Source organism: Podarcis muralis, chromosome 5 (assembly GCF_964188315.1).
Source record: "Podarcis muralis chromosome 5, rPodMur119.hap1.1, whole genome shotgun sequence".
NCBI classification, from domain to species: domain Eukaryota; kingdom Metazoa; phylum Chordata; class Lepidosauria; order Squamata; family Lacertidae; genus Podarcis; species Podarcis muralis.
In genome coordinates this window covers 80,204,734-80,220,532 of record NC_135659.1, presented here as the reverse complement: position 1 = coordinate 80,220,532, position 15,799 = coordinate 80,204,734, and the positions used below count along the sequence as shown (strand labels likewise).

The 15,799-nt window shown below is 42.3% G+C and overlaps 1 protein-coding gene across 2 annotated transcripts in view; it reads left to right on the top strand.

Annotated features, from left to right (window-relative positions):
- The window catches only part of SLC13A3 (solute carrier family 13 member 3), a 48,592-nt gene that overhangs the window by 12,213 nt on the left and 20,580 nt on the right, over window positions 1-15,799 (top strand). For both annotated transcript variants that reach the window (XM_028735096.2, XM_028735095.2), the window contains exons 2-7: window positions 2,206-2,471; window positions 5,651-5,814; window positions 8,943-9,009; window positions 10,589-10,774; window positions 11,161-11,286; window positions 15,591-15,683. In XM_028735096.2, coding sequence (XP_028590929.2) covers window positions 2,236-2,471; window positions 5,651-5,814; window positions 8,943-9,009; window positions 10,589-10,774; window positions 11,161-11,286; window positions 15,591-15,683 — 872 coding nt within the window. In that variant the 5' untranslated portion in view covers window positions 2,206-2,235. The remainder of the gene's footprint in view (window positions 1-2,205; window positions 2,472-5,650; window positions 5,815-8,942; window positions 9,010-10,588; window positions 10,775-11,160; window positions 11,287-15,590; window positions 15,684-15,799) is intronic.

Sequence of the window (15,799 nt, the reverse complement as noted above, 5' to 3'; positions counted from 1 at the left end):
GATTCCCCCCCCTACATTGTTTGTTTTAATGAATCAATATTGCATACTGTATTTTGTATATCAAGGCTCCTGTAAATTGTTTTGTCAGGGAGAAGCAATAAATGAATCAAATAAAGAACAGAACTGAAATTATCTGGCCTTTAAAGCTGATGGCTTTTCATGGATGTTACTTCTGCATTTGAATGAAGACAGATTTCTTCATTTTGTCTCAGTTGCTAGTGAGGACCAACTGAATCCCATTTGTTTCAGTGGCATTTGTACAGGAAACCACCAAGTGGACTGTGTGATTTGGACCTCTCCTCCTCCTCCTCCTCCTCCTCTTCCTCCTCCTCCTCCTCCTCCTCCTCCTCCTCCTCCTCCTCCTCTTCCTCCTCCTCTAGACAGTCTCCAGATAAGCAGGCATCACCCAATAACCAACAGCGACTCTATAGGCCTTGCTTTTACTAGAGGTTCAGATATGTAGGAAGAAAGCTCTGGTAGTGCTCTATAGAAGGAAAATATGGGTTGTATCTAATGTAAGTCATACTCAGAGTAGACCCATTGAAATTAATGGGCATGACTAACTTAATTGGATGCCACCTTATAATGATCTGGTCTTCTTCCTTCTGTCATAAAAAAGGTGATTGTGCAACTGAGGAAAAATCCTCTGTTTCTGGCAATCATTACATAGTTGGAAAATTAACCCAATCACAAGTCTCCTAAGAAAGTGTGTATTAAGGACAAAAAAAAAAAATGATACGAACTTTAATCGAGTGGGATAATTATTTTCCAGAAATCATGTGGTCTAACTCAGAGGCCTTGGTTGAAGGTGACTGCTGGCTGCCATGAGGTTGCAGAGCAGGGCTGGGGAACCTGCGGCTATGCAGATGTTGGACTACAATTTCGATCATCCTTGACCATTGGCCATGCTGGCTGGGGGCTGATGGGATTTGTAGTCCAACAGTGCCTGGAGGTCCATTGGTTAGCCTTCCCCCCTGCTTTAGAGAAGCAGATGGAAAACTTGTTGGGAGAAAAATCCTATTTTGCAGTTCAGTTTCCCAATACTGAGCAGCAGATTCACATGGTTGGGTCTACATTAACTGGTCCATTGATCTGGAAGTGGTCAGAAGGGTGCTGCAACACTCATTTGGCCAAAGGTGGTCAAGAAAAGATGCTGTCTACATCTCTCCTTCATTTCTTTAGGGACGGGTGCACTTTGACCAAGACCACCACATGGACACACAGACAGTGTGGACTTTGCTTTTCCAGTGCTTTACATTGGAAATGAAAGGCTGGAAATTTGATTGCTCCATTAGATTTGTTTCTAGGAATCCAAAGCTGGAATAGGAAAGGTGAATGAATGACTAAGCCATTGGTCAGATATTTGGCTCGGCACAAATCTATCGTTTGAATTGCCTGGGTTGATGGGTCTCTGCAGCCAGGCCTTAAAAATGTATAAAGGTGAGGGTTTCATCATACCCTCCAACATTTCTCTGATGAAAATAGGGACATTCCATTTCATAATGATAATTTTACTATTTATACCCCACACATCTTACTGGGTTGTCCCAACCACTCTGGGCAGCTTCCAACATATATAAAAACATAATAAAACATTAAACATTAAAACACTATACAGGATTGCCTTCAGACGGCTTGGGGGTCAAATAACACCACACTCTACAGCATTTTTCCAGTGAAAAAAGGGACACCCTAAAGAAAAGCAGGGCGTTCCAGGATCAAATTGGAAACCAGGACTGCTTCTCTAAATCAGGGACATCCCTGGAAAATAGGGACACTTGGAGGGTCTGTTTCATGAAGGTTGCTTCTGCATTTGAATGCAGAAATAATTTAAGTTGACTTTGTTGCAGTATACGTGGCTTGATTTGAAACCGATTTCTTGAATTTGAAAAGTGGGACCATGTGTGGTTTTCATAACGTTTTCCATTAGGGTCCCCCCCCCTTTTCTTTTTCCCAAAGCATCATGTGTCTTCATGGACAGCTTCCTTCTCTGTGACCTTTTCAGATTGCTCACATCAGAATGAGGGCATCTTCTTAGTAATGCTGTCTGAGCACGGTGTTTTTGATGGTGTGAATGAACATGGAGAGGCAGTTTCAGTGGCTGCCCTACAATGGTGGTACTCTCTTGTCATTTATATGCAGACCTCTCACTAGAAACTGTTTATAACATTGTCTCTTACTTCTTATCATTTGATTTCTTCGCAGGAAGGAAAATGCCTCTACGTAATTCTGTTGATGGCCGTATACTGGTGCACCGAAGCTCTGCCCTTGTCTGTGACCGCTCTACTACCCATAATTCTCTTCCCCTTCCTCAGTGTCCTCCCAGCCAGCAAAGTTTGCCCGCAATATTTTTTAGAAACCAACTTCCTCTTCTTGAGTGGCTTGATCATGGCGGCTGCCATTGAAGAGTGGAATCTGCATCGTAGGATTGCACTGAGAATCCTTATGTTGGTGGGAGTCCAGCCGGCCAGGTAACCAATGAAATAAATGAGCTTGTGCTCAACTTTGGGGCCATCCAGATGCCCTTTTCATTGTCCATTCATGTTCATTTGTCCTCCTGGTGCTGTTGGAGTGGTCACATGGCACCCCACAAAATACTGTCTGCTTCTGCAAAGGTGTTGGGGCAGTCACACTACTTTATTTCCATTCAGTGCACATCCTGTAACTTCCTGCTGAAACTGCATATTTTTTATACCGCAATTTCTGGTTTATTTTTATTTACTTCTGCTGCACTATAGCTTCTCTGAACAGCAATAACGCGGTAGCACTGGGGAAACACCGTAGAACAAATTAGAGCAGAATAAATCCACCACAAATCACTAGGATTGGGCCTGCCCAAATTGGTGTTTTATTGTGGGTGTCCTGCAGCATGTTCTTGACACAATAATCAAGGCTTTTCCTGAAATGGAGTTTTAATGAGAAAGTTAGCTGGAGTGACAATTTAATGGTTAGCAATCGAAGGCTGTCCTGAAGAACTGCTGCTGCCAAGAGGCTGTGTGTTGGATTGCTTCTGTCCTTGGGGAATGCGGAAGAGACTGGCATTCCAATGGAAACTGAAAGGCCTTTTGCACAGGTTTGAGAGTTATACCTTTCCTTCCTTGTGCTGTGTCCAAGCATAGGGGAAGGAACTGTTAGAATTCCTGTTCCATGATTGCAGTCATGGGATTTTTGTCTTTCACATGACGGTATATGTTTTGTTTGTTTTAAAAATATTTTTACTGGAATTTCAACAAAACATTTTATCAGAAAACATATCATCCTTAATTCCCCCTATTTCCCCCTCCCCCTCCATATAAAGTAACCCACCCACCCCTCCCCTCCCGACTTTCCTCAGCTCCTCTCTCTGGTTTATCAATAAATGTTATTCTCTGCATGTTACAAAATTGTATAGATCCTTAATTTATCTGACTAGCTTTTGTCAATAAAAAGTTTGTGATTGTTTATTCAAAACCCACCAAGGAGTCCAGTTCACTCAGATATGTTTTGACTCCACAGAGTGGGAAGTGATGGAGACAGGATATTTGTGTTACTGTGTTCCGTGAAGTGGGACTATTGTCCTTTGTTCCTTTTCTCTTTGCTGTCTGATGCTAGAGAGAAAGGGAACCATGTTGCAGTGTTCCATGTGTGTTTATATGTAAATAAAGTAGATTAGCTAAAATGCTGAGTTGCTGAGGTCTGTCACGCAAGGTGCGCAAATTCTGCGGATCCCTAAGTGTGCTCGTGTCGGTTGGCATCGGTCGCTATGATGTTCGGACTGAAGAAAGCTTTTGAAGCTCCCGAACGATCGACCAGGAAGGAGAGAACATGCTAGTCGGGCATGTGGCTCTGCCAGGATCCTACTTGAGTGTAGGCTGAACTCCTGACAGGAACATGGATTTTAGCATTAGGGTAAATTCCAAATGAAGTGACTTCCCTTGGCCTCCATGAGGTTTTTCTAGGTGGGGTCCACCGGACAGGAGTAGGTCAGTTGGGCAGAGCCAACCTCCAAGCAATGGCATCACAGTCACTTACTGGAATGGTGTAAGGGTGGAGCAAAGAGGCTGTAAGGTTAGGAAGTCACAGGTGGACCTACACCACCCCGACCTCTCTAGTGCCCTGCCCCACTCGCACACTCTTCAGGTAAGCAGGAGCAACATTGCTGCCAGGAGGCTGGCTCCACGATCCCATCCTGGAGACCAGCTCTGCTGCAGGTCGTTGTGGGAGTGCAGTCAAAAGGCACCCAAAGCTGATCTCTTCTGGAATCACCCAAAGTTCAGGGATTTGGAGGTTTCAAGAATGGACAGGTGCTCTAAAAGATGGTCAGACTGAATGTCTCCCTTCAGGATCTCATATGGGGAGAGGCTCAGTTGAAGAGCTTACTGAGTTCAGAGCTCCAAAACCACTTATCAAAAGAGCAGGGTACTCAAAGAACGACGATTTCCATGTTTATGAAAGAAAAGCAGCCGTCTATTTTCTGCTTAACAGAAAAGGGGGTCTGCTAGACTTTAGGTGGGGTTTGAAAGGGCTCCTCATAGTTATTCGATAAATGATACTGTGGTACATTGATTAATTTAGGAATTTGCTTGTTTGCTTAGTAGCTTACTAGCTGACCTCCCAGACAAAATGTAGCCTTTTGAGCCATGGGAGGAAACAAAATGGCAGCCAAGTAGTGCTCTCCATTAGCAGGCAACTTGCTATCAACTATTAAAACTGATCTGCCATGGTTAAGGTTGCCATATTTCAAACAGTGAAAATCCGGACAGAAAAGTTGTTGAGTTTTTCCTTGGGGGGGGGGGAGGGCAAAGTTGTAGGGCTTTTCTTTTTTTAGCAAATTCCAAAAAATGAATGAAGTTTTTGAGCTATTTTTCAGGAAAGTCGACCGCAGTATTCTGGATATGTCTGGGAAATTCCAGACATATGGCAACCCTAGCCTTGCAAGGTTGGACTGAAGATGTACAGACACACCTTGGAAGTCGAATGGAATCCGTTCCGGAAGTCCGTTCGACTTCTAATTCGCCAAAGAGCGTCCTGCAGCCAATTGGAAGCCACAGAAGCCAGATGTTCAGCTTCCGAAAATCACTCGAAAACCAGAAACATTCGAGTTTACGGGCATTCGGCTTCTGAGGTTCCACTGTATATATAAACTCTTTAGCACTCTCTAAATGCACTATGACCATATGCAGGAGGAGGAGGGTTACTTAGACTGGCCTGTGGGGAAATAAATACACCAAAGCTAATCCAGATAGCTTAAGCAATCTGGATAGCTCAAGCGACCTGTGACTCTTGCACCAGCCTGCTTTGTTTCTATGGTGTTAGATCTGTCCCCCTCCAGCAGCCCAGTCACCTGCTCCGTGGAATTTGCTGATGAATTTGTTCTGGTGGATCCAGATATTTTTCATGATGGCAGTGCTTCTGTCAAAGGCCTGGGTTAGTGAAAGGCATAGCCTTAAAGGTTGGAGTATGGGCCGGGCAGGCATGCTTTAAAGAAAAAAATCATTCCAAAAGTTCCAAACTTTTTAAACTGCTGAATAGAGAGGAAGCATAACTATTTCAGCACTGTGTAATCAGATTAACATTTATCCCAGTTGTACAGGATTGGACTTCTTACAGAATATAACTGAGACAGCTTTGTTCTGATTAATCGTATGAGGCCCCCCCCCTCTCTCTCCAGGCTTATTTTAGGAATGATGCTAACAACTTCCTTCCTGTCCATGTGGCTGAGTAACACAGCCTCCACCGCTATGATGCTACCCATTGCAATGGCTGTTCTGAAGAGCCTCTTTGGAGACAAGGAAACATATCAGGACCTCAAGAGGCAAAATGAGGAAAGCCAAGGTTGGTCTGGTCGGCTCATTTGGGTGTTGCTAATAAAACATGGCATTTTTGACAAATGTAAAGTCATCTGTTACTGAGGTGTGTTCCAACGGCATCCATAGGACATTCCACTTGTAAATGCACACGTTGCTGGGGGGAAAATATGCATTCCCCTATTGCTCAGAACGGCAACTTTGAGTTTGCTGGAGAAATAAGGTTTGCCATCTGCTTCCCTGTACACCGATAAAGGATATATTTTGTGATAGTCTGTGCCCTGTAGATGGTATTTGCATAAATGTCACATGCTCCTATTGGATGGTGCTAGTGACACCACTCTTTTACATCACACCAATAACTCCACCTTGGTTGCGCCATTTTATAAACTTCCTTTATAAATCTATAGCGGTCTAGTGCCTCCGCTTCCATATTGTGGCAGGGCAGGGCAGTTAACATGCCATGGCTAGTAAGAGCACATCCGTTTCTGAAAGAGTGCTGGTATGGATCCTTTCTCCTATTTTCCAATGTGTCTATCTGTCAGGGAATGGCCGGAAGCAGAGGATTGAGGAATGCATTCTCAGGCAGATCAGTTTCTCTTAGAAGAGGAGCTGGAGGGGGAAGATTCGCCTCCCTTGTTTCCAGCGGTCTCAGAAGCAGAGAGAGAAACAGACATGGAACAGATTAGACAGGAGTTACCTAGCTACGAGATAATGACAAGAGAAACAGAAGGGAGGGGACAGAAGAAGAAGAAGAAGAAGAGTTTGGATTTGATATCCCGCCTTTCACTCCCTTTAAGGAGTCTCAAAGCGGCTAACATTCTGCTTTCCCTTCCTCCCCCACAACAAACACTCTGTGAGGTGAGTGGGGCTGAGAGACTTCAGAGAAGTGTGACTGGCCCCAGGTGACCCAGCAGCTGCATGTGGAGGAGCGGAGAGGCGAACCTGGTTCCCCAGATTACGTGACTACTGCTCTTAACCACTACACCACACTGGCTCCCCAGATAGACAGATAGCAGAGACGCCATTAGAGAGTGTGGGGGACTCTCCCTCCCCATGAACTAGGAGATCCAAATGCATTAGAGAACAAAGATTACAGAGAGGAGGAGGGACTTTCCATTGGTGCCTAGGATGTTGTGCAAGACAGAAGGGGGAAGAATTAGAGTAGCCAACTGCTCTCCTTGTGGAGGGACGTGGATTTTTGCTTGCAACCTGATGCCTGAATAAAAAGGACCATAAAAGATAAACTGCTCGTTAATTCTAATCTGTGAAGTTACTGAAGGGGGAGGCAGACTCCCTACGCATGACACTGTCCCTCCTTTCCTTTCCAGGCCCATCTCTGTCCACAATTTCCTTTACTGAGGCATGCATTAACCCATGCCCTCTCCCACAATAGACATGAAGGCAGGTGGACTTATCTCTTAGCACTGTAGCGCTTGGATCAGAGATAGGAGATCCCTCTAAGTGTTCCACACCTGACGTCATATGGCATCAGGTGATAGGAAGGAGTGTGCAGTTTACCCAAAACATGCACATGGGCCAAATTAGGCCTGCATGACAAGTTCTCCATCATACCAACTTGACCACCACCTAAATGTGAATGGTTTCAGTCTGAAGGGGGAAAGGAGGCATGCTATGTGTGTGCATCTGAATTCTTTCTTTTCCTTTTAATCCCTTCCCTTTTTTCATGGTTGTCATGGAACTGAGACACATTTGCATTGCTTCATTAAGAAATGTCAGTGTTGCTGAATCACTGAAGTGACAATGCAGAAGTCACTGGTCCACTGAACAGTATTAAAACCTGATACAACAGAGCAAACGAGTTCACAGACTTTGACCGCTGGGTGCGTTCCTTGTAATGTTCTAGCCGTCTTAATGTGGGGAAATGGGTAAGAGGAGGGCAGCATTTCCAAATGGAAATTTTTCCATTCGGAACAGCAAGCACCCCAGTGCTTAATGATCCCCATCCTCAGCTTCTGCTGAAAACACAATAACATAATAAAGTTTTAAAGCAGGCAAGATCAGACATTTCATCAAGCAAGCGAAACATTTTATCAGTAAATAAAACTAGCTGATTTTTCTGGAATCAAGAGAAAAAACCAACTCCAAAGTAATCTTTTAGTTAATTAGGAATCGTGAAAAATCCAAATACAGCACTTTACTGAAAGCGGCTCTGATTTTATGATGCTGATTTGCTTATTTTGTTTTAAATGTTGATTGTTGATTTTATTGTTTGCCACCCTGGAACTTTTGAGGGAACAGTGAACAACAAATACTTCAAATAAATAAACTTCCTGGGATTTCCAACCTCATCACTTTTTAGGGAGTTATTCCTTTGTAGCAGACATGCACACTTTATATAACTTATAAAAAATGCAGTTAGATGGATGTGTTGCGCCATTAGAAAGAAATCCAAAGTGTCACAAAGCAATGACATTTACAGAATGGTAGACATTAACTGGATAGCTATAGATGTATATAATGTTTTGGTACATTGCTCAGGTACTGCTTTCTCAGTTTGATAAGGGAACAGGGTGAGCCAGAGAGTTGGACGCACCAGCAATTCCTTTCAGCAGCTTATTCTTCTCTGAGCCACAACATAGAAATATTTGGGCTGATTTATCACTCTGCTGCCTTTGGCTATGAAACCTTTCTGTAGGCTTAACTTGTGTTTATGTTAAGACAGCTTTAAGCTGGTAGATCTTTCCGTGCTTCCCGGAAGTGCAGAAATATAATGCACACTAAACTCTACCCTTCACTGGACCAATTAATTGTTTAATTAATTGTGAAGTCTTGGAAACTCCAGCTGAACAGTGCAGAATGAGAGACTCAAGAGTGACTCACACGTGTGCGAAGCTACGGCACCAAATGGGTGATTTGGATGCATAAATTAGCCTTTTTGAAGGAGGTGTCAGCAAGATGCCTTGAGATTGTACTTTTACCAACCCTGCCAATTGGAAGCAAGTCCTACTGCTGCATATTCTGGCTGTTGGCAGACATACCCGTTCCCCACTTTTTATTCTGCTGTTGTAACTCAACTATGCTGGGATATTTAACTGTTATGATTTAGGAATAGTAGCACCACCTTCTGTCATTATGACTCTGGAAATGTTTCTCTGTATTTTAAAAAGCTCTTTGGGCATTATTCTTTTTCAGCCTCTGTACATCAGAATAAACTTCACACAGTGCCAACTGAGATGCAGCTTCTAGCAAATGTTGATGAGTAAGTTTACGCAAAGATTTGCATTGGAGAGGAGGACGGTGATCACCAAAGTATTCTTCCCCAGTTTCATGAGTATGAACTAAGGCTGTTTACCTGGGAGTAAAACCCTATTTAACTTTTTCCTGCTTATGTCACTTGCTGCTTTCCACCTGTGCTCCAAGGAAGCTATAGCGTTGCTTTAGCATTGCACTAAATTGTAACTATATTGAGTTTACCTCAAGGGACTAAGTTCAGTATTGGCTGCACTCAGACCTACCATAATTGGAGGCCTTGAAATCTGACTTGCCAGTAAGAACTGCTAGGCCAGGGACAGAGCCTTTTCGGCAATTGCTGCAAGTCTTTGGAAATACATTTGGCCTGGTCTCTGAGAGATATTTGAAAGCATTTTTGCTCCAGTCCACATTTGGTTAATGTGTTGGGCTTGGGGGGGGGGGGGGGAGAGAATGAGCCACTGCTGGCTTTACATTAATGGCTGATATTGTAAATCGTTATATTTATGGATTGTGGTTTTGATGTTTCTATGTGTTTCAAAACTTCTTCTTTTTTTGCAAACCACCTTCAGAAGGTTGTGTGCCCTGAAAGGTGGGTTTGGATATTATTTTAATAAGGAATAGCACAATCACATGGTGTCTACTTGAAAGTAAGACCCACTAAAGTCAGGGGCACTTATTCTAAGGTTACCAGACGTCCCTGTTTCCCGGGAACAGTCCCCGGATTTACAAATCAGTCCCCATACAAAATCCATTGAAGTTGAAAAGTGTCCACGGATTCATTGAAAAAAATCTGGTAACCTTAATTTATTCCCTCGTAACTGGGCTTAGGATTGCAGCTTGATTAATAAATAAAACTATGGTTTAGTACTGCATGAATGGGTTTTAGACTTGTGTCTGCCCCCTCCCATCTCCCATCTTCTGGCGTGGCTGTGAGGAGGAAAATGAACACAATTGTTTTCAACTAGCTGTTTTAACTATGGCTTGTCTGAACAAGTAAAGATCATGCAGTAGATTATAGTCCTGGCTTGTTTGGATATAGTATAACTCAAATAACCCCAGTTCCTGGTTAAGACGTAACTCAAACTTTGGTTAGTTGAAAACAGAAGCAAGTGTTTTTGATGTTGTTGCCATGCCGGAAGTGAGGGGAAGTGGGGAGCAGACATGTCAATGTAACACTAGACTATTATTTAGAGTCATGTCCAAATGAGGCCATTGTCTACTGTGGCAATGATTCTCCTAGCTCTCAAGGTGAGGCCTTTACTAGCCATGCTGCTTTTAAACGTAAATGATCCTGGAAACTCAGCAAACTAAGCATGTGGTCTGCCTCCAAGTTTTGGCCCGTCCCCAAGTCCATCCTACTTTAGGATGCCCAGATTACCTTTCACAGATGGATCCAAGAGAGAATCTGGGTAGATGCAGCTCATTCTGCAGAGGAGAGAGAAACTACCTGCTGTAGATCCTGTTCCAAATTATTTGGCAAATGGGGGCGGGAATCAATCAGATACAGAAGCAAAAACAAACAAATGAGCCCTAAGTTATATGAGAAATGACAAATGTCAAGAGTTGCCTTTTGTAATGTTTTAAAGAAAAGACTTGACGGAGGAGAAGGAAGTCACAATTGAAGTTTCCTCAGACATACAGAAGGAGGAAGAGCACAAGAAGAATGTATGGAAAGGCTTCCTCATTTCGATCCCTTATGCAGCCAGTATTGGTGGAACAGCGACGCTGACAGGAACTGCCCCAAATCTCATTCTTTCAGGACAACTCAAAAGGTATGGAGGGAAGGGGCTTGTGAGGAACTGAACACGCTGGTGTTGACAATGGATGTACATGGGGATTTCCCAAGGCTATGGAGTCAAGAACTGCACATGACTCTGAACTAGTAAAAATGTGACTCCTAGGCAAGGACAAAGAAGGAGGAGATCTTTGTGACTGTAGTTGTCCCTTTCATACAACACAGACAGATTATCTTCTGCACCCCCTTTGGGAGTCCGTGAGCTGCAGAAAGTGACAGTGGCAGCCTTGTGATGTGGTCTTGAATCACATCCGAGATGTTTGTATGACACGCTGGCCTTGGTTGCATATTTCAGATTCTTTCTTCAGTTTATCCAAATGGGTTTCTCCACCTTACATTAATCAGGTTTTCTCCTTCTCAAAGCTTTTTTCCAGGGTGTGACGTTGTGAATTTTGGCTCTTGGTTTGTGTTTGCCTTTCCCTTAATGCTGATGTTCCTTCTTTTCGGATGGCTCTGGATCTCATTCCTTTATGGATGCATTAGCTTGAGGTACTTTCATGTCTGATTTATTTGTATGGTTTAACATTGATTGAAATTGTGGTCAAGGTAACCAGTTTAGCTGGGTCCTTATTGGAAATCTGATGGTTTTATGAGGGACCTATCCTTCTTTTGACTTGGGAACACTCCTGTCTTTCAGGTGTACATGTACTCTCTTGTTGCACAAGAAAAACTCTCTGTTCCTGTTTTTGAAAATGCAAATAAAATTTTTAAAAGGAACAGGAATAAAGAAAAACTAGATGACACAGTGCACTAATGGGGTCATTTCATCAGGGCAAGCATTTTGGCTTGGCAAAATGGGATGTGTCTTTTACAATATCTCATTGACAGGTCCTTCTTTTTTGCTTTTAAAGTTGGGTGAGGCTCTACATGTTACATCTTAATATTTCTATTTTTGCACTTGAAAAATACAATTTGTGACTTTTTTGCTTGGCCACAAAACTCCAGTTTGAAGATACGCTTTTGAAGACACTGTGTTCAGAAACAAAGGAATTATTTTTAAAGAAAAAATATCCAAGCAGCTCATACTATAAAAACACACTTCTAAAGATAGCTGAATAATGTGGAAACTTCATCACATGCACTAAGGCAGAGCTGATAATAAAATTACTTTCATTTTAATATACATGACTTAAGATAGCTAATTTATAAAGTTTAAATTTATTAAGCAAAGCAACTGTAGATAATAAAGATCATACAGTTCATAAATAGAGGGGGAATGTCATAATACCAACAGTCTATGGGTGAGGCAAAGAGTTTCTCTTTATATCATTTCAATTAGAATTCCAACAATAGTTAAATAATTCTAATCTCTCCTCAAATAAGTTATTGCATGCATGTTTAACTCATTTCCTTACTCAGAGCTGTCAGACCAGCCTATTTTATGAAGCATTTTTACAGCAATGGTCCTTTCCTATTTTCCCAGTACAGTGGTACCTCGGGTTACATACGCTTCAGGTTACAGACTCTGCTAACCCAGAAATAGTGCTTCAGGTCAAGAACTTTGCTTCAGGATGAGAACAGAAATCATGCTCTGGCGGTGTGGCAGCATCAGGAGGCCCCATTAGCTAAAGTGGTGCTTCCGGTTAAGAACAGTTTCAGGTTAAGTACGGACCTCTGGAACGAATTAAGTACTTAACCCGAAGTACCACTGTAGTTGGCATAAGCACTTCATCAAGGAAAACAGATAGAGGTGTATCAAATGAATTCTGGTGTGGAGAAAGCCGAAAGGCCTCCCTCTTAGTACTAGAACTTGGGCATCCAATCATACTGAATGTTGGAAGATGCAAGATGGATGAACGAAAGTACTTCTCCACACAGTACCATATTGCTGAACTATAGAATTTGCTCCCACAGGAGGTAGAGATGGCTACCAGCTTGGTTGGTTTTAAAAGAGGATTAGACAAATTCATGGAAGATAAGGCTGTCCTCCACCTGCACTGTCAGAGGTTGCATGCCTCTGAATACCACTTGCTGAGAATCATGGATGAGGAGAGCATTGTTGCCCTCAGGTCCTGCTGGCAGGCCTCCCATGGGTTGTCCACTGTGAGAAGGGAATGCTGGACTAGATGGACCAATAGCTTCAGTGCTGGGTGGTCTAGACAGCTCTCCCACACAGGGTGCTGAGCTGAGGGGGTGCAAAATTGAGACGATCCATAATTGAGAAGATCCATTTGGGGGTGCCAAATTTCAGCTCCATACATGGCGCCATATTACGAAAGACTACCCAAGTCTGGCCCTGAGTAGCTTGATCCAGTAGGACTGTTCTTATGGGATATTTTGGTGGTCTTCATGAGCACCAGACCTTTGAGGCCCACCCTTTCCCCTTGTGAATTCACATCGGATGCATTCTCTCACAAGATCACTGCAGAGGTGTCCTGACCACTGAGTTGGTGATCTCATTGCCCCAGAAATTTCTCAACCTTGTCACAAATGACCTTAAGGCAGTGTATATTGGTACAGATTTGTTGAGGTCCACAGAGTTTTGCTAATTTGTTGTAATGAGAGCAGGGTTCAAAGAATAAGGTTTTTTTTAAAAGAGGTGTTCTGTTGATAATTCTACTAGTTACTGAATTCCTGGTATATTTCGACCTGACTGTTTTGCACTTGCACCATTCAGGGATTTGTGCATTTCATTGCATGGTATGGGACGTGTTCTGTATTTTTCCGGGAATGATGCTTTTTACTGTAGCTGTTACGTAGGTTAAGATATAAAGTCCATAGCCGGAAATTTGGCCAAGAACAGGTTACATTTGACAGGGATTAAACTTCAGTGATTTCATAAAACAATGTGTTAATCAGTAATTGAGCAGTAACATGGTTTTATTGTAAATCTTTTGCTAATCTGGGTACTTACAACTTGCTTTCCAACTTTGCCATATTCTTTCATTTGCAGTATTTAAAACGAGAGGCATTGCTGGAGTTTGTTTGGGGGTTATTTTTTTGGTGGTGGCACAGAGATTATGAGCCATTTCTGTTTATTGTGCACTTTACACTGTTGTTGCTAAAAATGCATTTCTGACATCCCATAGCCTTCTTTTAAGCCTGCAGTGCTATAGTAATTCCAACAAATATATGGCTCATTGAAGTGCCATTATTTTTTCCATCAGCGAGATGAATAGTACCTTTAGAGCTACAATTTAATTCAGAAAATCAATGCAGGAGAATATACTGCTGTTGCATTCAGATTCTGCTTACAGGCTTCCTATAGGTAGCTGGTTGGCCACAGGATGTTGAACTAGATGGGTCTTTGGCCTCATCCAGCCGGGCTTTTCTTATAATCTTACGAACATGTAATAATTGCATTATTTTAAAGTGTTCCACTATTAGTAATTTATATAATACTTTTCATTGGTATGTAAATATATATATAGTCCATCTTGCTGATCTGCTCAGCAGGATATATAAGTCACTGTCCCCATTTGCACATGGCAAACTGAGGTCAAAAGAGAGAGATTTTCCCAAGACTATCCATATACTTTTACTGATGAGTAGGGATTTGAATTCGGGCCTCATAAGTGAAATTCCAAAACTATGTGCACTGGAGTATTGTGGCTCTCATTTCTGTTCTGTTTGTTGAATTGTTTTGAAAGGAATTGATGCTTAAGGCCTTTTTTTTTTTTAAAGGAAAACGGGGTAAGAAAAAACCAAAACCAAAACCGTACATTGCAAATAGACCCCCCCCCCCTCCGCGACCTCACTTTTTAAAATCAAAGACTCAAAGTAGATGCCAGTTTGCCAAAAGAATCAAGCAAGTGACCCTTTCCTTCAGAATTCTGTTCATAGTCATATGTTTGACTGGTTCGCAAACATTGGGTACACTTTATGTGATTGATGGAATCAAACTAGCTTTGTAGGTTTAATGAAAATCTAAGCAGTGCCAGAAATGTATTAAGCAGCATGACGCAGTTAACCTGAAAATAGTTCAAGATGAAATTGCCCTTCATATGGACTCCTAATTGTGTGAGGTGGGTGCAGGAGAAGGGCAGGACAAAATGCAGGTGAGCACTGAAGTTGCCTACTAAAAAAGGCTGAGCCTCACAGTAGCCCATTAGTATTTCAGCCTTTGAGCCTCAAAATTCCTTATGCTTTGTTTCATCATCAGTGGCACATTTTGCATAATTACTCACTTGTTTTCTGGCTATTCTAACGCCTGAAACATGGAGCTGTCCTATTTTTTGACGTCCTCTGAATCAGAAGCCTAACAATGGCTATCTCTAGAGAGGGTGCACAGAGGGGATGACTTACTGCAGAAGACAGAATGAATTTGCCCTGATTTTTAAGACAAATCATTCCTATGAATGCATGCTCTGTTGGTTCTTCTGTGACTGCGAGAGATGTGTCTTTTGCATAATGCCAAGAAGATGAAGTTACCTTTGATGACAGGATGAGAATTTGGGAACATAGAATGGGTTATCATGTTGTGCGAAACTGACCAATAAATAAAAATAGTTAACTGTCTTTCCTAGCAAATGGTCCTAAGGTAGTGTATAATTCTAGCTATTTGCTAGTTTAATTTTTTATTGCAGTTTCTTAGTTAGTGGTGGTACATTTAAGGATGAAAATGAAATCACATTAAGGGCATAAAACTGAAACCTTAAAACCACAAAACAGAGAGTAAAAACTGGAACCTTCAAACAGCAGCAAGGACATTATGCAGTCAAATGCCTCCTGAATGTAACAACCTTAAATCCATTTATAAGCTTTCTGCAAGATAGTTTGATTCAGTAATATTTATGAATGAGAATGCCTGAGGTCGTGTGAACAAAGCATTTTTTCCCTCCCTTGTTGTTGAGCTGGAGAAAAAAGAAATCGGAGATCAGAGCTGATGCAGAAGCCAGAGCCAGGACAGTGATAAGGGATGATTATCGGAAGCTGGGACCAATAAAGTAAGTCACAAGGAAAGCCATACAAGACTCAGTCAACTGTGTTTAAACCTGACTGTGGGGTGGAGAAATGGCCTTGGGCGGGGGGGGGGGGGCAGAGTTTGCTGGGGGAAATTGAT